Raw genomic sequence first — 23,226 nt, 5'->3', positions numbered from 1 at the left:
TTAGGGCTGTCTATTAATCGCAGTTAACTCACGCAATTAACTCAAAAAAATGCAATTAAAAAAAATTAATCGTAACTAACTGCAGTTTTAATCGCACTGTTAAACAATAGAATACCAATTGAAATGTATTCAATTACATCCAAAAATATTTAAATCAATATATTTGAAAATGTAGAAAACACAGAATACAAAGTGTACAGTGCTAACTTTATCATTTTTAGAGTGCAAATATTTGTAATAAAAATAATAGAAACAAAAGAAATGGTATTTTTCAGTTCACCTAATACAAGTACCATAGTGCACTCTCTTTATCGTGAAAGTGCAACTTACAAATATGGATTTATTTATTTATTTATGGTTACGTAACTGCACTCAAACAAAACGATATAAATCTTTAGCATCTACAAGTCCGCTCGGTCCTACTTCTTGTTCAGCCAATCACTAAGACAAACAAGTTTGTTTATATTTGAGAGACAATGCTGCCGGCTTCTTATTTACAATGTCACCTGAAAGTAAGAACAGGCATTCACATGGCACTTTTGTAGCCGGCATTGAAAGCTATTTACGTGCCAGATATGCTAAACATTAGTGTGCCCCTTCATGCTTCTGCCACCATTCCAGAGGCCATGCTTCCATGCTGCTGATGCTCATTTAAAAAAAATGTGTTAATTAAATTTGTGACTGAACTCCTTGGGGGAGAATAGTATGTCTCCTGCTCTGTTTTACCTGCAGTCTGCCATATATTTCATGACTTTGCACATGTTCATTATAAGAATACTTTCACTGCAGATTTGACAAAACGCAAAGGTGATACCAATGTGAAATTTCTAAAGATAGCTACAGCACTCGACCTAGAGTTTAAGAATTTGAAGTGCCTTCCAAAATCTGAGAAGGATGAGGTGGAGCATGCTTTCCGAAGTTTTATAAGAGCAACACTCCAGTGTGGAAACTACAGAACCCAAACCACCAAAAAAGAAAATCAACCTTTTGCTGGTGGCATCTGACTCAGATGATGAAAGTGAACATGCATTGGTCTTCATTGCTTTGGATCGTTATCAAGCAGAGCCCCTTATTAGCATGGATGCACGTCCTTTGGAATGATAGAAGCATGAAGGGACATATGAATCTTTAATGCATCTAGCATGTAAATATTTTGTGATGCTGCCTACAACAGTGCCATGTGAACACCTGTTCTGACTTTCAGGTGATGTAAACACGAAGTGGACAGCATTATCTCCTGCAAATGTACACAAACTTGTTTGTGCGATTGGCTGACTAAGAAGTAGGACTGAGTGGACTTGTAGGCTCTGAAGTTTTACATTGTTTTGGTTTTGAGTGCAGTTATTTAACAAAAAAAAATCTACATTTGTAAGTTGCACTTCCATGACAAAGAGATTGGACTATGGTACTTGTATGAGGTGAATTGAAAAATACTGTTTCTTTTGTTTATCATTTTTACAGTGCAAATATTTGTAATAAAAAAACATATACACTGATTTAAATTACAACACAGAATACAATATATGTCAAAATATAGAAATGCATCCAAAATCTTTAATAAATTTCAAGTGGTAGGACTGAGTGGACTTGTAGGCTGTAAAATTTTACATTGTGTTTTTTTTAATGCAGGTTTTTTTGGTACGTAATTCTGCATTTGTAAGTTCAACTTTCATGATAGGGATTATATTACAGGACTTTTATGAGTTGAATTGAAAAATACTATTTCTTTTTTTATAGCACAAATATTTGTAATCAAAAATAAATATAAAGTGAGCACTGTACACTTTGTGTTCTGTGTTGTGATTGAAATCCATATATTTGAAAATTTATAAAGCATCCAAAAATATTTAAATAAGTAGTATTCTGTTATTGTTTAACAGTGATTAATCACGATTAATTTTTTTAATCGCTTGACACTCCTAGTTATAATAGGAAAGCTTTATGAAACAGGAAGGCTTTGCAGAGTTACCTAAAGGAGGTAAAGAGCACTTTTTAATTATCTTTTCAGGCAGTACTAAATTAAGAGGTGGCATGAACAGGAAATAATCAAAAGGATCTAGAGAAGTTAAAACTGTAAGCAGGAAATAATGAGCTTTGGCTTATAACACAAGATAATGGATATGTGGAAAATGACGGAAATACTTAAGAAAGCACGATGAGATCGTGAACACAAGTAAAATTAGATTGTACGTTGAAAGATGGGCAGGCAGTGGTGTTTTGAGCTGCATAGGCAAAAGGTGTCACATTATGAAGAAGTGAGGTGAATAATGGCTTTCCATAAAACATTGTTGAGGCTGCACTTATCTGCATTCAATTCTGGATACCAGTCAGTAACAAAAAGATGTCAAGAAATTGAAGGGTGTCCAAAAAGGTGTTGTTTCTGGCCTGGAGGGATTAATTTATGAGGAAGGAATTGTAAAGAACTAGAGGGACAAGGTCTTGCAAGCCCTCTTTACTCAGAGCTCCCATTGACTTCAGTTGACTTCACAGCTAAAAGGTGGTGAAATGATAGTTTACGTGTAGTTGAAGATGAGATGAAACGAAGCAAAAGTCATGTGGGCCAGATATCAGGAATGTTTATCTTAATGGTGACTTATAGATTATTTTTCCAAGGGGAATAGTGGAAACATCATTGCTTGAAAAATAAATTTGGACTATAAAATAAATGCCTTGGTATATGTACTGTTCGGAACAGTTCTGCATTGACAGGGAGATGGACATGATGACCTAACAGATTTTCCATATTTAACTTCTTTAAGTGTCTGGATTGTTACAGTAACATCTGATTTCCAAATTGACACTTATTTGATGTGAGTTAAAACAGATTTACACTACCCTTTCCACTTTTTATATCTGTCAGAGACTTGGTTCAATAGTCATTTTGACAAAGATATGTTTTTACCTAATTAACCATAACTATGCCAAGAGCTATTGTAGCCCCTACGGAGGTGGTTCACCACCTTTTCCACATAGGTGGCCCCCTGCCTTCTATCCCTTCCCATTTAGCAATATGGAAAGAACAGGGTGGTTGCGACCTCTTAGTTGGGAACCCTGATCTTAGTGCTGTAAGTATCCAGAAAAAACCCACAAGCCATGTATTTATGTAGCTAATATCTATATGAATGATGCAATTTAAAAAATATTTTTAAAGCATCTTGAGAACCTGCCAGCCCACTAGACCCTTTTTTGTGTCCCAGTTTGTGGCAGCTTTTTGCATTTTAAACTTATCATATATTTTACAGACCTTAGCTCAGTTTTAAAGACAAAAAGCATTTAAAAGCTGAGGGACGAAGGCACAAAAAGTGTCCTAGGAAGCTGGCAAGAGGGATTGGGAGATGCTTATGCTATTTTATAATGGCAGGTATTTACACAGGTATGGAAATGCACAGTTAGTCCACTATACTAATGCACTAGTTGTTCTTTGTCTAGTTATAGAGCCAGGGAGTTTTCTTTTAAAAAAGAGAGAAATTTACACTAATGCCACATTAAGGTCATACAGTTGAATGTTAAAATATAATGTGAATCCTTAACTTTTCCTCCCTCACACATGCATTACAACTGGATCTTTCAATTCTTGATCACGTTACCTTAGATATGTATTGTGATCTTTGATAGTGTGTGTGCACATCTATATAATGCACATGTACAAAGGGGTAAAATTTAACTTCAACCTATATATTTCTTGAGTGTGCACTGTACAGCCATAATCTTGAATTAGCATGGCATTATGCATTTAATAGGTGACCTAAAAACATTTTGGATAAAGGGAGCACCAGGTTGAGTTGTTGGTGTTAGCTGTAAGCAGTAGTAGTCTCATTTTAATGGGAAGCAGCATGGTCCAGTAGACTAGGACTCTGGTTATATTTCCTGGTCTGCTACTGACCTGCTGGGTGATCTTGGGCAAGTTGCTTCACCTCTCTGTGCTTCGGTTTCCTCATATGTAAAAAGGAGATAATGCTTTACCCTGCTTTGAAACTCTTTGAGAGCTATAGATGAAGTATTTTATAAGAACTAAATATCCTCTCTTTTTAAAAGGTGAAGTAACAAATTCCTCCTATCATCTAATGGAGAGAGAAATATTTAGTCCTGAACATACTGAGTCTCTCACACCAACTAAACCTTGAACTTTCAAGAGACTGGGTCTCTGCTCCCAAGAGTGTTGGTTAGTGCACTGGGCAATCCCAAGTACGTTCTGTCTCATGCCATTGTCTTTTCATGTTAGCATGATCAGGTGGTGAGGAAGAAGGGGGACAAAGTTAGCAGAGCCCAAGAAGGGATAGAGTTTTACAGCAGTTATTGACATATTGAATGGAGCAATAGTATCTGCAAATGAGGGATCAGCAGAGCCATGAGGGAGGAATGGATGGTTCAGTGGTCTAGTAACACGTACAAAATCTAGGTCGGGGTCGGCAACATTCGGCACACGGCTCGCCAGGGTAAGCACCCTGGCGGGCCAGGCCAGTTTTATTTACCTGCCGATGCGGCAGGTTTGGCCGATCGCAGCCCCCACTGGCCGCGGTTCGCCATCCTGGGCCAATGGGGGTGGCGAGAAGCCACGGCCAGTACATCGCTCGCCCACGCCGCTTCTCGCCGCCCCCATTGGCCCGGGCCAGTGGGGGCCACGATCGGCCAAACCTGCCGCATCAGCAGGTAAATAAAACTGGCCTGGCCCGCCAGGATGCTTACCCTGGCGAGCCGCATGCCAAACGTTGCCGACGCCTGATCTAGATTGTTAGTTTGAACACAACCCAATTAATTAATATCCCAAAGCTGCTGCTATCTTACTACTGCATGGTGGCTACTGTGAAACAAATTAGTGGTCAGTACTTCCTGTTAAGGTCATCACAAGAATTGCAATTGCGACCTACTGGTAGAGTACACTTGTGGACAGTGCAGGGAGAGAGAGCATGGTCATGGGGACTGAACTGCCTTTCACTCTGGTGAAGTATACTGGGAAAGAGTTGACTCACATTGACAGGGTGAAATAGGGAAGTTTATTGAAGAGTTGTCTATGCTGGTCATATTTTGTGAGTACTTCTGGCTCCAGAGCTGCTGCTCCAACTGTCTTCACAAGTACTAAATTCAACTTTAGAAAACTATGGAGATGTCAGGTTCTAGGTTCCATTATTTTATGAGACAATAAAGGGACTGTTCATCCTAAGCTAGTACCCTTCTTCCTTCCTTCCTTCCTTCCTTCCTTCCTTCCCTCCCTCCAAGTTAAATATGAGTGAGTTACTACTGATGGGCAAGATGAGAGTAACATTTGATACTGATAGATGGAATATATTCCTCCTAGAGTAGGTAGGGGAGTTGGAGATAAACTATGAGGAACCCAGTGTCCAGTGCAAATAGACTTTAAAGGCAAAGTGGTTTGTCAATATGGATATTGAAATCTCTCAAGGTAAAGGATTGTCTCTCTCTTGGGGGTATTAAGGAGTTGTTTAAGGGAAAGAGAGACCTTGAGTTCCAAGCTGGGTCAGTCAAATAAAACTCTAGCTTTTCAGAGGTGGTTTTGTATCAGTAACGTCTTATTAGTGGATTAGTTGTCTAGGATCAAGTGTCATGGTAGGTCTGCATTGTAGTCTTAGCCTGCACTCCTCCATGTATTTGCGCAAACCTTCCTTCTGTCTACACATGCAACTTTCAGGTATGTGCTCATTTGTGCTTTCAACCCAGGCTTGCTTTCATGGCTGGGGGTATGGTTTAAGCCTAAACTGCACTTGAGCTTTGGCCAGAATGCGCCTGCTTTGCAGTGAGAATGCAGGCAAGTGCCAGTCCTCCAGTGCCCTTCATACTGTTTCCCCTCCCCCAAGGGCTCAGGCAAGTTCTCCTGCAACTGACAATTGACTGGAAAGAATCCTAGACTATCTCAACACAGAGAACCATTGCATATGCCCCCAGACACACACAACCAAGTGTAGAAACAGTAAGGACACAGAAACACGGAGATGGCTTTGCTGTGGGAATGCTCATACTGAGGCTGGGCTAACCCAAGTACTCAGATCTTGGCACCAATCACCTGGGTAATTATCAGATTGATAGTGGAGAACTGACTGGTCACATGATGCTGGTTTGCCTTGTTTCCAGCTCTTAAATTGCACTAAAGGAAGCTTTAAAAAAAAAAAAAAAAAACCTTACTCTTTTCTCATATTAATTATCCATGTAAGTAATTAGTGTAGCTTCCACAAGGATAATATCTGATAACAGATGGGATGGAAGGTGGCCCTAGAAACTCTCCATTAAGAAATGATGCATATTATTTAAAAAGGGGGGGAAATTGACAACCCCTGAACAAGACTAAACTGCTCTCAGAAATGAGTCTTTCTCCAGTACTTCTCCAAAGTAAACTTATTTTTTAAAAGCACACTATGTTGGACTTTGCCAGTTAAGCTTGCTTGGTTTGGTGATATTAAAGTTTAAAAGACGTATCCTCAGAGAGTAATAAACAGCTGTTAAACATCTTGATTTGGCTAGCAGAGATTCTAGTTAATATAACTTGCAGAACCTCATAGCTAGACATACTAAATTCACTTTTTACAGAATAGGGGACACTTAAGATTTGTAGTGACAATCCATAGACATGTTCACTGACAAGTTATCTCGGTTTCTAAGATGATCTATTTGGCTTCACTTCTGCTTCCAAGCACACCCTTTTGTTTGTTCTAGAATGCTTGTATGACAATCTGTGCTCAATTGCATCTTATTATTTAATGGTGGAAAATAAGAATGAAACTTTAATTCCAGGAGTTGGCTGAATAGAGATAAATACCATATTTGACATTTATTTCTGGGTGACTAAAATTCCGACTTATTTTTAAATTTTCTTGATTATTTATTCTCAAATTGTATAGCACATTACCTATACATTTTTGACCGTATTTCAGATTGTTGACCCGGTCAGCTGAAAATTTGAATTAACAATTGATACTTTTAATGTGGCCACCAGATGGCAGCATGTTACATGAACAGAAAACAGGTTGATGTATTTCAGTTTTAAGCAAAGGAAGAGTTTGATTCCTTTTATTGCTGTATTTCTGTTTAATTTTTCCACTACTTTTGTGTTCATGAAGCTTCAAAAATCAGCAGTGATTGATTCATTTATAGGCTTTTCTGTAGCTCTCATCTTAGCATCTGAAACACTCACAAACACTATGCAGGATTTATCCTTGCCATCAACTTCTAGGGTAGAGAGGTGATATTATCTCCACTTTACAAATTGCAAAACCAAGCCACTGTTTTAAGTGACTTGTCCAATGTGTCTCTCAGCCTGCAGCAAAGTTAGGAATAGAATCCAGATTTCCTGAGTCCCAGTCAGTGCCTTAACTTCAAGATCTCTCAGTGAATGGATTCTTCTTTATTTGTGGACTTGTGAAGTATTAAGACAGCTGCAGGCAAGCTATTCACTTACTCTAGATCTTAACTCCCACTAGTAATAAGCAGAGCAAGTTCATTCTTCCTGCTTGTTAGTGGTAGGGTCCAGTGAGCAAAGGCTCCCTGTCTTGCTTGTGTGGTAGACAGAGTGTAGATACTTATTGCACTTGATATCCTAGATGATTATTAAGGTGAGTTGGATTGTTGGAAATATTGATCTCACATTGCTTATCCAGTAAACACTCGTGTGTGTTTGCTTTAAGGGAATCGGAAGGTCAATGTGCTCCATAAATTCATGAAATATCATGTTTTTTATTTATTTATTTTTAGCCCCAGATAGTTTTCCAATACAGACTGACCTAACACCGTTCAAATAATCTCACTGATGACTTTATGCTTAATTATGAAGATGAAAAACTGAGGCTTAAACTTGCACATGGAGATCCCTGGTTATAATTATTTTTTGTAATAGTTGTGGGACATTTTAGTCAAATGGAGGTCACATAAATACATGAAATTTCAAATTATATATTAAATGTTCCACATAGTACAATCAGCATATAAATGACTTTTGGTAGAAAGTCAGTTATGCTGAGTTCACCCACTTTCCCTTGCTAATTAGGGCACTACAGAATACTGAAATTGGTATTGGTATAAAGAGCTCTTAATGTGAGTCAACTAAAATTTTTAGTTAGTTTTCTTAAGACTCATATTTTTAAGTCTACCTATGGTTTGAACCATGGGCTGACTTAAAGTATGAATGTCTAGGAAACTAACTGAAAATTGTAGGTTTCTTTATTTTATTTATTTTTTAGTGGTAGATATGAAGTGTTTCACTTCCATAGCTGACTAGTTCTTTCAGAATCCGTGCCAGTGAAGAACATTTTAAAAAGTAAACTTATCAAGTATTGTGTTAGTACATGGAAAAAACTTTTTCTTCTTCGAGTGATTGTTCACGTCCATTACACATTAGGTGTGCGCGCGCCGCGTGCACGGACGTCGGAAACTTTTTCCCTTAGCGGCTCCCGTCGGGCCGGCGGGGCCCCCACCTTCCCGCCAGAGCGGCGCCCCGCTCCAGGGTATATATATCCCTGCCGACCCAACCCCTCCAGTTCCTTTTTACCGTCCGTGGCGGCGTTGGAACAACTCTGTCTCTCGTCTGAGAGTGTCCCTTAGCACATTAGAGTTATCTAGCAGTTATCAGTTAGTTGTGTAGTGTTTAACCAGTAGTTAACGGCTCATTAGAGTACTTAAAGTTCCTGCTGGGGTTGTTTGTTCAGCCCCGGCACCGGCCCCGGGCGGTGGGGTATGCCACACGCCCAGGGTTTTAAGGCCTGTGCCACGTGCCGCAGGCCCATGCCATTGAGCGACCCCCACGCTTCGTGTCTTCGTTGCCTGGGGGAGGCTCACCAGAAGGAGCGCTGCAAAATCTGCAAGGCCTTTAAGCCCAGAACTAAAAAAGAGAGGGACTTTCGCCTTAAGCAGCTGCTCATGGAGACGGCATTACAGCCCTCCACTTCGACGGCACCGTCTGCCTCCGTGCAGAGCGCCCCGGCTTCGGTGCGGGAACCGGCGCCGGCGGGTCACCCGAAGACCGCGGCACCGACCCAGTGGGGAAGTGCACGACGCCGATCGTCTTCGCCGGCAAAAGTGAAGGGCCAACCTAAGGCCCGAGGCCGCTCCCCGCACAAGAAGGCGGCACCGGTAAAGACCTCGAGAGTGCCCCTAAGGCCGACACGGCCTCATCACAGACCCCGGTAGTGGCTCCGGCGCCGAAGGGCCCGTCGAGCCCCGGGATGAGCGCGTCGAGCGAGGATGCAGGGCTGGAGGAACTGGTGGAACAGCCCTCCACTCCGGACACGTTTGAGGCAGCTAAGGACCTCATTGCCTTGTCCGTCGAGGCCCCGGCACGCGCTGAAGGCGCCCCGCCTATGCTGCCGCGCAGAGGCAAGCCGACGATGGTGCGCCCACCACGGTCGCAGTCTCGGCACCGTTCCAGGGACCGGTCCCGGTCGAGCTCCGCCTCGGTGGACTCCCGGTTGCCCCCGGCGCAAGAAGCACCGCAGCAGTCGGGCTTCAACAAACGGCCGGCACCGACTCAGCAACCGAGCACGAGTCGGCACCGCGAAGCATCGGCGGCTCGTTACCCGAGGCCGACCAGCCGTAGCCGTTCCCGGTCCCGCGATCACTGGTACCGTTCCAGGTCCAGGTCGACGAGGCGCCATTCCAGGTCCTGGTCGCGGAGGCGCTACTCCCCAATACCGGACCGGCACCGTCCCACGGCCCCACCGTGGCCTTCCAGGTCACCGTCCGTGGTCTCGGGGACTGACTCAGACCGATACGGCGGCTATGCCCGTAGGTCACAAGCCAGCAGGGACTACGGTCAGTCACAATGGGGCCAGCCGAGCCAATGGCCATTCTGGACACCCTGGGCCTACCACCAACAAGAGCCCCCATCGGGAGCCTCAAGACCCGGGCCATCCCGGTACCGATCCCGCTCCCCGCGGCACCGTCCGCCATCGTATAGGGAGGCAACGGTCTCTAGACCACCGGAGCGGGAAGGAGTGGACTCGGCACCGAGTACGGTACCGTCCCAATCCCACGCGGCGGGTCAGGCCGCAGAGGAGCAATTGGCTGATGCCGGATTGCAGGACAACGAGGATGGGCAGAAGGCCCCGACCTCTTCCTCCTCGCCAGATGAGGCGGTAACGGGCACACTGGTGTCCGGCCCTCCCCCGATTGACCATCGGGCACACCAAGACCTGCTTCGCCGGGTAGCCCTCAATCTGGGCTTGCAAGCGGAGGAGACCATAGAGCAGGACGACCCCATGGTCGATATCCTGAGCCCAGAGGGCCCCTCCAGAGTCGCTCTCCCGATTATACGGACAGTACAGTCCAACTATAAGACGGTGTGGCAAACACCGGCCTCCAGTGCGCCAACTGCAAGGGGAGTGGAGAGGAAATACTTCGCCCCATCTAGAGGGTTTGACTTCCTCTTTCTACATCCGTCCCCCTGTTCGCTGGTGGTCTCGGCGGTCAACGAAAGGGAGCGACATGGCCAGCAAGCTCCTGCCCCCAAGGGCAAGGAAGCTAAGAGATTGGACCTATTCGGGAGGAAAGTCTATTCATCGGGGGGCCTGCAACTGAGGATCGCCAATCAGCAGGCGATTCTAAACAGGCATAATTTTAACTCTTGGGCATCAGTCGCCAAGTTCAAGGACTCCCTCCCACCGGACGCGCATCCGGAGTTCACAGCCCTGGTGGACGAGGGAATGGCAGTGGCCAAGACCTCTTTACAGGCCGCACTGGACTCAGCCGACGCTGCGGCTAGAACAATCGCGTCGGGAGTCGTGATGAGGCGTTCGGCGTGGTTGCAGGCTTCAGGTCTCCCGCCGGAGGTGCAGACCACGCTGCAGGACCTCCCGTTTGAAGGTTCGGGCTTGTTTTCCGACCAGACGGACGCCAGGCTACATAGCCTTAAGGACTCACGAGCGACCCTTAAGTCGTTGGGTATGCACACGCCGGTAACGCAGCGTAAGCCCTTCAAACCCCAACCGCCGCAAAGGCATTACCACCCTCGGCCCCGACACGAGCCTTACCGCCGTCGAGGCAGGGATAACAGGCGGAGACGTAACAATACGCCTAACCAGGGCCAGAATCACGGCCAGGGCAAGCCGCAGCCGGGAAATAAACCAGGCTTTTGAAGCTGCGCCCGAGGACAGCGTACCACTTCATATACCGGATCCTCCTTTGGGTTTCAAGGACCATCTGTCCCAATTCTACCGGGCCTGGTCGCGCATAACATCAGACCGCTGGGTCCTGCGCACAGTGAAGGCGGGCTATACCCTCCAGTTTTCCTCGCCCCCTCCCTACCATCCCCCTTCCCCGTCCCTCTTCAGGGACCCTTCTCACGAGCAACTCCTCATACAGGAGGTACAGACCCTTCTTGCTGCAGGAGCAGTAGAAGAGGTCCCTCTGGACCTAAGGGGAAAAGGATTCTATTCCAGATACTTCCTGATCCCCAAGGCGAAAGGAGGCCTCCGTCCTATCTTGGACCTGCGCGATCTAAACAGGTTTCTGATCAAAGCACACTTCCATATGGTCTCCCTTGGAACTATTATCCCATCCCTGGATCCGGGGGATTGGTATGCTGCCCTCGATATGAAAGATGCCTATTTTCACATCGCAATCAATCCGGCCCACAGGCGTTTTCTGCGCTTCGTTGTCTGACAGCGCCATTTCCAATTTACTGTCCTGCCCTTCGGCCTGGCGTCAGCTCCACGGGTGTTTACAAAGTGCATGTCCGTGGTAGCAGCCTTCCTTCGAAAAAGAAGGATGCGTGTGTTCCCGTACCTGGACGATTGGCTACTCGCGGGCAGGTCGGAGGCCGAGGTCCGATCTCACGTGACGCTGGCCTTGCAGACGTTTGACAAGCTCGGCCTCCGGGTCAACGTGCCGAAATCCACATTAATCCCCACACAGAGGCTGGACTTCATAGGTGCTACCCTGGACTCGGTAACCGCGCGAGCGAGTTTACCAGAGGCACGGTTCATGTCAATTCACGGGGCCGTAAGCTCGGTCCAAAAATTTCCCACGACAACGGCAAGGTGTTGCATGCAGCTTCTGGGGCATATGGCAGCTTGCACGCACGTGGTCAGACATGCCCGGCTGAGACTCCGGCCTTTACAGTTGTGGTTCGCCCACACGCATCGCCCCAACAGAGACCCATTGGATCAAGTAGTCACGATCCCGAACCAGGTGCTCAGCTCACTACGCTGGTGGCTAGATCGCCAGCAGGTATGCGAAGGGATCCCCTTTGCTGCCCCACAACCCACTCTGACGTTAGTGACAGACGCATCAGACATAGGCTGGGGGGCGCACCTGGGGGAACTGCGGACCCAAGGGCTGTGGTCCGGAGAGGACAAGCTGCTTCACATCAATCTGAAGGAGCTAAGAGCGGTTCGCCTCGCCTGCCAGACCTTCCACGCCTTCCTAAAAGGTCACAGCGTGGCAGTCCTGACGGACAACACTACCGCCATGTTCTATATAAACAAGCAGGGCGGGTCCCGGTCTTCTCCCCTCTGTCGCGAGGCACTCCAATTATGGAACTTCTGTATAGCCCATGCGATACACCTCATCGCGACGTATCTTCCGGGAATTCAGAACGGCTTAGCAGACCGCCTCAGCCGATCCTATCGAATGCACGAATGGACACTGAGAGGAGACGTCCTGCATTCGATCTTCCGGAAGTGGGGGTTTCCCTGGGTGGATCTATTCGCCACCAGGGACAACAGCCAATGCCCTCAGTTCTGCTCGTTCCAGAACCTCAGCCCGGGATCATTAGCGGATGCTTTCATGATCCCATGGGGAGGGAGCCTAAAATATGCCTTCCCTCCATTTCCACTTATACACAAGGTTCTTCTCAAGACCCGCAGGGACAGGGCAACGATTATACTTATTGCCCCGGCCTGGCCTCGCCAGCATTGGTTCACGTCCCTGCTGGAACTGTCCGTAGCCGATCCAATCACCCTTCCCCTCCATCGCGACCTAGTCACGCAAGACAAAGGTCGCCTACTCCACCCGAACCTGTCTTCGCTTCATCTCACGGCATGGTATCTCTCTGGCTGAACGATGCAGAGCACAGGTGCTCTCACCAGGTTCAGCAAATCCTCCTTAATAGTAGGAAGCCCTCTACAAGGGCAACATACCTGGTGAAGTGGAAAAGGTTCTCCCACTGGTGTGAGCCTCAACGCATACAGCCTTTACAGGCCTCGGTTCCGTCCATCTTGGACTATTTACTGCACCTCAAGAATCAAGGGATTGCGCCCGCCTCTATTAGAGTTCACTTAGCCGCTATTTCGGCTTTCCATCCGGGAGAGTTGGGAGTGTCAGTATTCTCCAACCCCACAGTGGCCCGATTCCTCAAGGGGCTGGAAAGGGTGTTTCCCTACTCACGCCCGCCGGTTCCGACGTGGTCTCTGAACCTAGTCCTAAATAGACTCATGAGTCCTCCCTTTGAGCCCCTGGCCACTTGCTCCCTCACGCACCTCTCGTGGAAGGTGGCGTTTCTCGTGGCCATCACGTCGGCCAGAAGGGTATCAGAATTGAGGGCCCTCTCGTCGGAACCACCCTATACGGTGTTCCATAAAGATAAGGTGCAACTTAGGCCGCACCCCAAATTCCTCCCAAAGGTGGTGTCACAGTTTCACATGGGGCAAGACATTTGCCTCCCGGTGTTTTTCCCAAAACCCCATACGGACCCTCACCACCGCAGCCTACATACCCTGGATGTCCGAAGGGCGTTGGCATTTTACCTGGAGCGGACCAGGTCGTTCCGCAGAACACCCCAGCTGTTCATTGCGATTGCGGAACGTATGAAAGGCTTGCCTATCTCGACACAGCGCTTGTCGGCATGGATTGTGCATTGCATACGCACTTGTTATGAGCTCGCCAATGTTCCGGCCCCGGATATCCGGGCCCATTCGACTAGAGCCCAAGCGTCCTCAATGGCCTACTTGGCGCAGGTCCCGATCCAGGAGATCTGTAAGGCAGCCACCTGGTCATCCATACACACGTTCACAGCCCATTACGCGATCCATCATCAGACCAGAGAGGATGCGATGGTCGGCCGGGCTGTGTTACAGTCAGTTGTACCTTGACTCCTACCCACCTCCAATGGTAAGCTTGGGAATCACCTAATGTGTAATGGACGTGAACAATCACTCGAAGAAGAAAGAACGGTTACTTACCTTCTGTAACTGTTGTTCTTCGAGATGTGTTGTTCACGTCCATTACACTTCCCACCCTCCTTCCCCTCTGTCGGAGTCTCCGGCAAGAAGGAACCGGAGGGGTCGGGTCGGCAGGGATATATATACCCTGGAGCGGGGCGCCGCTCTGGCGGGAAGGTGGGGGCCCCGCCGGCCCGACGGGAGCCGCTAAGGGAAAAAGTTTCCGACGTCCGTGCACGCGGCGCGCGCACACCTAATGTGTAATGGACGTGAACAACACATCTCGAAGAACAACAGTTACAGAAGGTAAGTAACCGTTCTTTTCAAATCAGGATTAAAGTTAATATATAACTCCATAAAAGTGGTTATTTCCCAATGCAGCAGGCTAATGTACAAGGTATTACCACTAATAGTTGGTGCTGCAGAACCACCAGTGCCAAGTGGTTAATCTGTTACTTAATTTTTTCTAAAGATAACCAGTTGAATTAGAATATTTTTATTACTTTTTCCTACCATTGTTAATCACACACGGTTGTAGGCCTCAGTTCAGCAAGTGTGTGCCTAACGTGAAGCACATGAGTAGTCACATTGAAGTCAAAAGGACTACTCACATTCTTAATGTTAGGCACATGCTTAAGTACCTTGCTGAGTAGGAGCCCTGGTTATGATCCGGATCGCAAGGTCACTGAACAAAAATGTTTTATATTTGATTATTTCATATGAGTGACAAAGTACTCCTAAACAGTTATCTGCTGAATGTTACGTTTGAAATGCCTGTATTTTCTTTAGAGAGACTTACCACTGTATTTTGTAACTTTTATGCTCATAAATTACAACGCAGTTTTCTTTGTCTAAAATAAACTAAGCCCTTGGAACTTAATTTTGATTATCTTTTATTTTAATAGAATTAACAGTAAGAGGTAGGCATGCTCAGATAGAGACTTCTAGGACTAGTCATCTTGTATGTTCCAATTGTTAAGTGCTTGTTTACATAAAGTTATCATAACACATTTTCAGGACTTCATGATTCTGTTTAATGTTCTAGTTTAATGGGAACAAGTGAATATCCGCATAAGAGCTTCCAGCTGTGTGAATTTCTCAAGCTTTGACCATTGTTTTCAATTAGTCCAGTGTATGAGGCCATTGCAATAATTGGTCCGTTATCAGAAACAAAGATAAGTTTCTTCTTTATATTGAAAACTTCAATTTCTGAGGAATGTGAATCAATTCATAGTTGGCTGAAAGCCAGTTTCTTCTCCTCCTCAACTCTAACACACGTTTGAAAAACGTACTCTCTTCCTAAGTGCCTTGTGAATCTGCAATGATTAATTCTTCTCATTATTTTGCTGCAAATTCTCATGACCCTCTGTGATGATTCGATCACCCACTTAGAGTTTATGCATATTCATATCTTTCCGCTCCTGCTGCAGTCGTTCAAGTCTCCTTCACTGGCTGTGGTGTGTGCTTGGTGCAGTAATTGAGCTGCAGTAGATTGATTACTCTGGGGAGCTGTAAGGCCTTTAAAGGTGAAAACATATCAGTCCTGTTAATTAGGAAACAAAGCTCTGGTGGCAAGTTCAGCAGTCAAATGCTTCCAGTGTAGAAATAAGGAAAGGTATGATTTGTTCCTCTCCATGAACCCTGTTTACTTTTTTATATTTGAATTAGATCCACATCAGCTATGGTTGGCTTGTGCAGAAGATAGAATCACTTTTATGATTGTACAGCGATGGTGTTTCAATCTGAAGAGAATTTGATTTGTAATATTGATTGTAGATATTATCTATTGTCAATCAAACCTTAAATTATACATTGTCTTTCAGGAGTTACTTGCCTTATAAAGCTAAATAGGGCAAGAGTACATTTTGTATCTCAATACTAATGCTAATCTTTCTCCAGTAACGCCCTTTCATTTGACTAATGTGTTAGTTTTGACCTTAACTGTAGTATAGCTAAGTCATTACTTTGAATTCAAAGATACGTTTTCTGAAGACAGTATAAAAAGCCCAGGTTTTTGGCTTTTTAATATTCAGATGACTGCCTATAGCCTCCCAAGTACAAGATTAATTAAGAGAAAAAAATTAAAATTGGATGAATGTTAAATGATAGTATAAGGTTTTGTACAACAGGCAGAAAGCGTCCTTACAACATATCGTAAGCACCTTGTAGTTTTACATTGCTAAGCACTCTAATCTAGAGTGGAATATTACAAATATATTAAGGGTGGGAGAGCCATCTGTCACATTATCTGTCCATAAGGGTCAGAAATAAATTATTTAAGGGCTATATATATAATATAATTTTTTTTTTTTAAAACCACTTTTCTCAGTAATTATTGGACGTCAGATTTTGGGCTACATATGCTACTACAAAAAACACTGTTTTTGTAAGCTGTGTGTGATACATGCTATTTCGGATGGGTAATGGACATGATCTTCATTAGGGCTGTCTATTAATCGCAATTAACTCAAAAATTAATCGCAATAAAAAAATTAATTGCGATTAATCGCAGTTTTAATCGTACTGTTAATAGAATACCAATTGAAATTTATTAAATATTTTGCATGTTTTTCTACATTTTCATAAACGTATTCTGTGTTGTAATTGAAATAAAGGTATACGTTATTGTTTATTACAATATTTGTAAAAATGATAAATAGTATTTTTCATTTCACCTCATGCAGTCTACTGTAGTGCAGTCTCTTTGTTGTGAAAATGTAACTTACAAATTTAGATTTTTTTTGTTACATAACTGCACTCAAAAACCAAACAATGTAAAACTTCAGAGCCTATAAGTCCACTCAGTCCTACTTCTTATTCAACCAATCGCTAAAACAAACAAGTTTATTTCCATTTACAGGAGGTAATGCTGCCTGCTTCTTATTTACAATGTCACCAGAAAGTGAAAAAAGGCATTTGCATGGCACGTTGTAGCCGGCATTTCAAGATATTTACGTGCCAGCTATGCTAAACATTTGTTTGCCCCTTCATGCTTTGGTCACCATTCCTGAGGACATGCTTCCATGCTGATAATGCTCGTTAAAAAAATGTGTTAATTAAATTTGTGACTGAACTCCTTGGGGGAGAATTGCTCTGTTTTACCTGCATTCTGCCATATATTTCATGTTATTGCAGTCTCTGATGACCCAGCACATGTTGTTCGTTTTAAGAACACTTTCACTGCAGATTTGACAAAACACAAAGAGGGTACCAATGTGAGATTTCTAAAAATAGCTACAGTACTCGACCCAAGGTTTAAGAATCTGAGGGATGAGGTGTGGAGCATGCTTTCAGAAGTCTTAAAAGAGCAACATTCCAATGCTGAACCCGAACTACCAAAAAAGAAAATCAACCTTCTGCTGGTGGTATCCGACTCAGATAATGAAAATGAACATGCATCAGTCCACACTACTTTGGATTGTTATCGAGCAGAACCCATCATCAGCATGGACACATGTCATCTGGAATGGTGATTGAAGCAGGAAGGGACATACAAATCTTCAGCGCATCTGGCACGTAAATATCTTGCAACGCCGGCTACAATAGGGCCAAGAGAACGCCTATTCTCATTTTCAGGTAACATTGTAAACAAGAATGGGCAGCATTATCTCCTGCAAATGTAAACAAACTTGTTTGTCTGAGCAATTGGCTGAACAAGAAGTAGGACTGAGTGGACTTGCATGCTCTAAAATTTTACATTTTTATTTTTGAATGCAGTTTTTTTTTTTGTACATAATTCTACATTTGTAAATTCAACTTTCATGATAGAGATTGAACTACAGTACTTGTATTAGGTGGATTGAAAAATACTATTTCTTTGGGGTTTTTTAATAGTGTAAATACCTGTAATCAAAAATAAATAAAAAGTGAGCACTGTACACTTTGTGTTCTGTGTTGTAATTGAAGTCACTATATATGAAAAGGTAGAAAACATCCAAAAAAATTTAAATAAGTGGTATTCTATTATTGTTTAACAGTGAGATTAATCACGATTAATTTTTTTAATCGCTTGACAGCCCAAATCTTCATACCTTATTGAGGTCTGTGGTAAAACTCCCACTGAATTTAGTGGGAGCAGAATTTGACCTTTCATGTGAGTATTGGGCTTTATAGAGTAACTTGTTATATCCATATATGTTTTTTGTCTCATTAGTATGATCTAATTTTATATTGTTTCCATTTCAGGCATTTATTAATACAGCAAAAGAAATCTATGAGAAAATCCAGGAAGGAGTCTTTGATATTAATAATGAGGTAACATTTATAGTATTCTGATAGCATGCTCTAGTGAGTTACTTTATTTTTTTTTTTAAAGCACAAAATTACAAGACCTTGGATCGCTTTTTGTAATACGTGTATTACAGTATTCTGCACACACTGCAGTAAAACATTTGTACATCCTGTTTTTACAGATTCACTTACTTTTGTGATGAAAACAGATTAGAATTAAGTGGCCCTATCCATTCATGACGCATCACAAAATCATATAAATCCCCAAAAGAGAGAAGAAAATCCACTTTCATTCACTTCCCCATATGGTATCATCTGCTTTCAAAGATCATTTTCCACTATGTAAATGGGGAGACCATGTTAATATGCCAGATGTACTACATGAGCTGTCCAGTGTGGAAGCGCTGGTGTGGGAGCATATTGTAGTAAAATCTCATTCCGTGGGCAAATTAGTGATTGGAAAAATAAGGGAGAGATGTCATTTGATTTGTAAAAATCTTACAAAATCATAATTTCAATAATGTTGCCCTCTGTGGCATATCATGGGGACTCGCTGCCCTCCCAGCTCCAGGTCCTCCGATTTGTGGAAAGTTTGATAGTACAGTGTCGTCAGAAATAGGTCAAGTTGTCTATCATTCGAAAGCCATTTCTCCCATGAAAACAATGGTAACACCCATGACAAACGTAGAACAATTTATGTTGATATATATTCGAGAAAATGTTTAAAAATAATTTTTTTTATTAATTCTATGTTAACATAGGGATGCATTGCTCACATAAAAGTTAGTCTTGACATGTAGGACTGAACACATTTATTCTTCAAAGTCATCATCAGTGTTGTTTCCATCTAGGACATCACTGCTAGACACAGATCACACTGATCATCATCCACATTACACTTGCACATCTCTGTACAAGGCAGGCTGCTGGCCAAACACTTGCAGCGTGATGAGCATCTGGTCTTTTACACAAGCATTTGATTAGCTGAAGAATTGATTCATGAGCATGTGGTATTTCACACATAACTGGTTTGACTAGTCCATTGTCCAAGACCCATCCAGGAGCAATAGGGAGAGTAGTTTTGGATGTGCTCAATTATCCATTGGCCATTCTATTACTTGATAATTTGCTCTCTTAATAGCAGGTATAAATACACCCTTGGTCAATTTGTCTGCTTCTTGGAAAACATTCACCAACATAACTCTGCAAGGTGTCCACTAATGTTGGTCTTCAAATGGTAAACTTGGTACACGAACACCTCCAGTCCATTTATGACCTCACCAGTGACCGCCTCAGCCATTCTGAGCACCTTCACAATGAGGAGAGAGTCTTCAGAGGCTGAATCAAATGCCTTTCAGTAAGAGAATTTCCTCTTTCCAGCCAACCTTCCAGTAGTGTCACATCTTGAAAGAGCATGGAAGCCTGGCAGTGTGGTAAGTGATAGGCACATATCTGAGGGTATACAACAATTTTATTCCCCAGCAGCAGGCACAAAAACAGAATCTTGCGGAGTCTTGGGTAGAGTCTCTCAGTGAGCACTAGAACATCTGTCTTGTGCAGAAATCTGGAGCTTAGTAGTGTCTCTCTATGGTATTGATGGCATGCAAAAGATAATTTTAGCGTCACCTTTCTCATGGGAACTACAAAAAAGCTCCACTGACCAGCACAAGGTAGCAACTTCATTGTGACATCTGATGACAAAATTTGTTGAATAATTCTTCACGTGCTGGAGCATTTTTCTGCAAGGTATTCGATTAACTCATCCTTCATGTGAGTGTGAGACAGTAGCTGCTTCATTGTGACAGTGGAGATGTTTGTGGAGTCACAGATTTTGTACAAGGCAGTGCAATAACTTGAAGTCTCTTCTTTCTAGTAATATTTTCAATTGACTCTTCTGCAAATGTGTCAAACATGAGGTGGACTTCATCATAGGTACAGTATTTTCTTTGTAGCCCCATAATGAGGTGTTCAGCCAAATCTCAGCAGGTACTAACAGTTTCTGGTTTATCTAGAGCTTGTACCTCAACCATACCATCTATGAATCTTAAAGGTTTCTGCTGGCATAAGCTGACTGTCGCATTGTCAGTAGATGCTGGCTTAGGAAGACCATGCAAAACGTTTATTTGCTTTTCACCTGGTGCACATGCATTGTTCTGTGACCTTAGAACATCCATCATGCTACCACAGAGAACTCGTACTTTCCAAAGTCTGACATAGATCAACATCTTGCTACAATCTGGACATGACCTGGAGATGAGCAAACAATGACCTGTCTGTAGTTAGCTCTGTAATAGTTCCTGCCATCATTACTCTGACTTTCTTTGCATTCAAGCACAGCTTCAGTCTGTTCTCCTTGTTTGAAGCCCATAGATTGACAGAGCCTTGGATAATTCTTCAGGGTTTAAAGGCCACATACAAGTCATGACCCAAAGTATCCATTCAACTGAAATCTTGGATATGTCTGAGGAAGTCATCCTAGCCATGCTTAATGTGTTATTTGAAATTTGATGGAACTCTGGGGTTGCCAGGAAAAAACTGGGAAAGAGTAACTGGAAGCTGTGTTATGCCCACCAGCCTCCCCAACCCCCCAACTATTTTCATTGCTATATTTTCACATTCCAGTGCTTCATCTGAACCAAGTGCATAGAAGCACCTCTGAAGCACCTGGCATTGGCCACTGTCAGAAGACAGGGTTAGATGGACCTTTGGTCTGATGCAGTATGGCCGTTCTTAAGGGTATTGGCGACCTTTTAACATCCCAGTTTCCTTTTCAAAATTCCTCCCATATGTCAAAGTCAGACTTTTTTCCACACTTTTTATTTCAGCAAGGTACCAAGGACATCACCACAGAATAGTTGGTTAGATCAAAGCAAAAAAGTATTTCACAACATCTTGGAGTGCTGCAAGGTGAACATTCTAATGAGAAGTCCTGAGATATTGAATAGAGCAGCAAAGATTCAATCATCTACATGTATTGCCGCACCATCCCAAAAGTTGGCTTTGTCATCAGTTCAACTTCATTGAATTGCTTCATCTGTTCTGTGATGATGATGCAGCTCTCCATTGTGCTCAATAGATCATTATGAGCAGAATGTGCACTGGATTTGTGGAACTGGTCTTACAAGTCCTGTACCCTTTAGGAAATGAATCCAAACACATCAGTATGCTTTTCAAAGAAGACCATGTAGGTAGCATTTTTGAAGGGCAACAAGCATTTGGGTGTGTGCTTCCATAGCGCGTCACATCATTTTCCTTGCAAAAATTTGGTTTACAGTACTATATCTGTTCAAAATCACCCTCCCCGCCCCCCCCCCCCCCCCCCCAGATCTCAGGAACACCAGTGCCGCCATCAAAGGATCCAATTATATGTATCACTGTAAAGAATATGTACTATTCGCCAGGACATAGACTCCACCATCCTCAAAGATCATCACAGGACATTATTTGCTGTTGAACAGGCCTTTAAATGCCCATGTCTAGTGTCCTGACATATTTGATTCAGTTATGCGGATATATTTGTTCATGTGTTCCAGCTACATAAAGAATGTTACCTCCTAGGCCCACTGGTTGCTCAGTTATGATTGGCAGGATGCATACATGGGTCTTTTTCTCTGGCCCCATTTGTAATGTCGTATTAAAGGCTGACCATGTTGGAGAATGTATCTTTCTCCTGAAACGTTGTGGTATGCTGTCCTGGGTTTCCAACTCATTTGAGAGTGCGTGTTCTCTCTCTTCAGCTGAAGCCGTACTCAATGATTTTTTGCCTCTGAAGTGCATCTGACTTTAGCACAAACAAGTAAGGTCAAGGTTAGTGAATGTAGAAAACTCTACTATAGTCTATTTAACTGCTACTTCATTGAAAACTGGACTTCTTGGCTTCAGAATTTTTGGATCTTGATAGGAAAGTGAGTTATGAAGTTAGTAAGCTCCTTCAAGGACCCAGTTTTTTTGCTGGTCCAGATAGCACTTGAGGAGGGGACTGATCCCCATTAATTCTCGTCTAATAGCAGACCATCACAATAGCATAAAGGGTACCTTTGCCATCTGCTGTATCTTCAAGGAAGTCCAAGTTCTCAACAGCAGTAAATATAAAACTATCCTAGACAGGGTCTGGAGGAAGACACAATTCTTCATTCAGTTCCATGTGGCAAAGAACCTCACTTTCAATTGCAATCTCCAGGTGGAATACTCTGTTTTGGAATGAATTGATAAACCAACAGCTACTTATGTATAATCTACCACTGTCTCACAGTTGTCATGCATGTGTTGGAAACCTGCCTTTCACTCAAACACACGTACATGAGGATTGTGCTATGCTTGCTTATTAATATACTTGTGCTGAAGTCATTGAAACTACTGATGCACTTCTTAAAGAAGTAGAACAGGTCACACTTTTTTTTTTTTAGGTTTGTCATCCACCATGGATCCCTGAAACTCCCATATACTCCAGGACAGAATAGTTTTCCATATAAATTTAGCAGCTGCAAACAGTCTTCAAATTACAATTAACATCAGTGCTTTCTTCTGCTTTTGGTATCCTTAAAAGCTGCAAAAGATGTGGTGCTATGTGCTATGATTCATTTCTGCGGATAGGATTGCAAAAACTACATTCATATCCCACAGTTCATCTTCAATAAGTTTTTTTAAGAGCCTTTCTGCTAAGCACTTGTTCCTCTTCAATCCCATTCAAAGCACACTCTGTACTTAGCTCTGCATTGGCCATCAGCACCACTTTCCCATCCATTAGAGCCCTTTCGAGGCAATAAATGAACTCCAGCTGAGTCGCATAGTTTGCAGTAGTAAAATCAGTATTGGTTTCTGTTGCTTTGCCCTTTTGACATGACATTGTATATATTACTGGTGTAGGGCTTGGTGTAACACATTGCATATCACATCC

General features: G+C 43.4%; 1 protein-coding gene across 1 annotated transcript in view; it reads left to right on the top strand.

The window, feature by feature from the left end:
* The window catches only part of RAB2A (RAB2A, member RAS oncogene family), a 90,978-nt gene that overhangs the window by 61,861 nt on the left and 5,891 nt on the right, over nucleotides 1-23,226 (top strand). The window contains exon 7 of the mRNA XM_054017827.1: nucleotides 18,285-18,353. Within this exon, the coding sequence (XP_053873802.1) occupies nucleotides 18,285-18,353 (69 nt within the window). The remainder of the gene's footprint in view (nucleotides 1-18,284; nucleotides 18,354-23,226) is intronic.

Source organism: Malaclemys terrapin, chromosome 2 (assembly GCF_027887155.1).
Source record: "Malaclemys terrapin pileata isolate rMalTer1 chromosome 2, rMalTer1.hap1, whole genome shotgun sequence".
NCBI lineage: Eukaryota > Metazoa > Chordata > Testudines > Emydidae > Malaclemys > Malaclemys terrapin.
The sequence above is the reverse complement of the archived record's forward strand: the minus strand, read 5'-3'. Positions and strand labels throughout refer to the sequence as shown.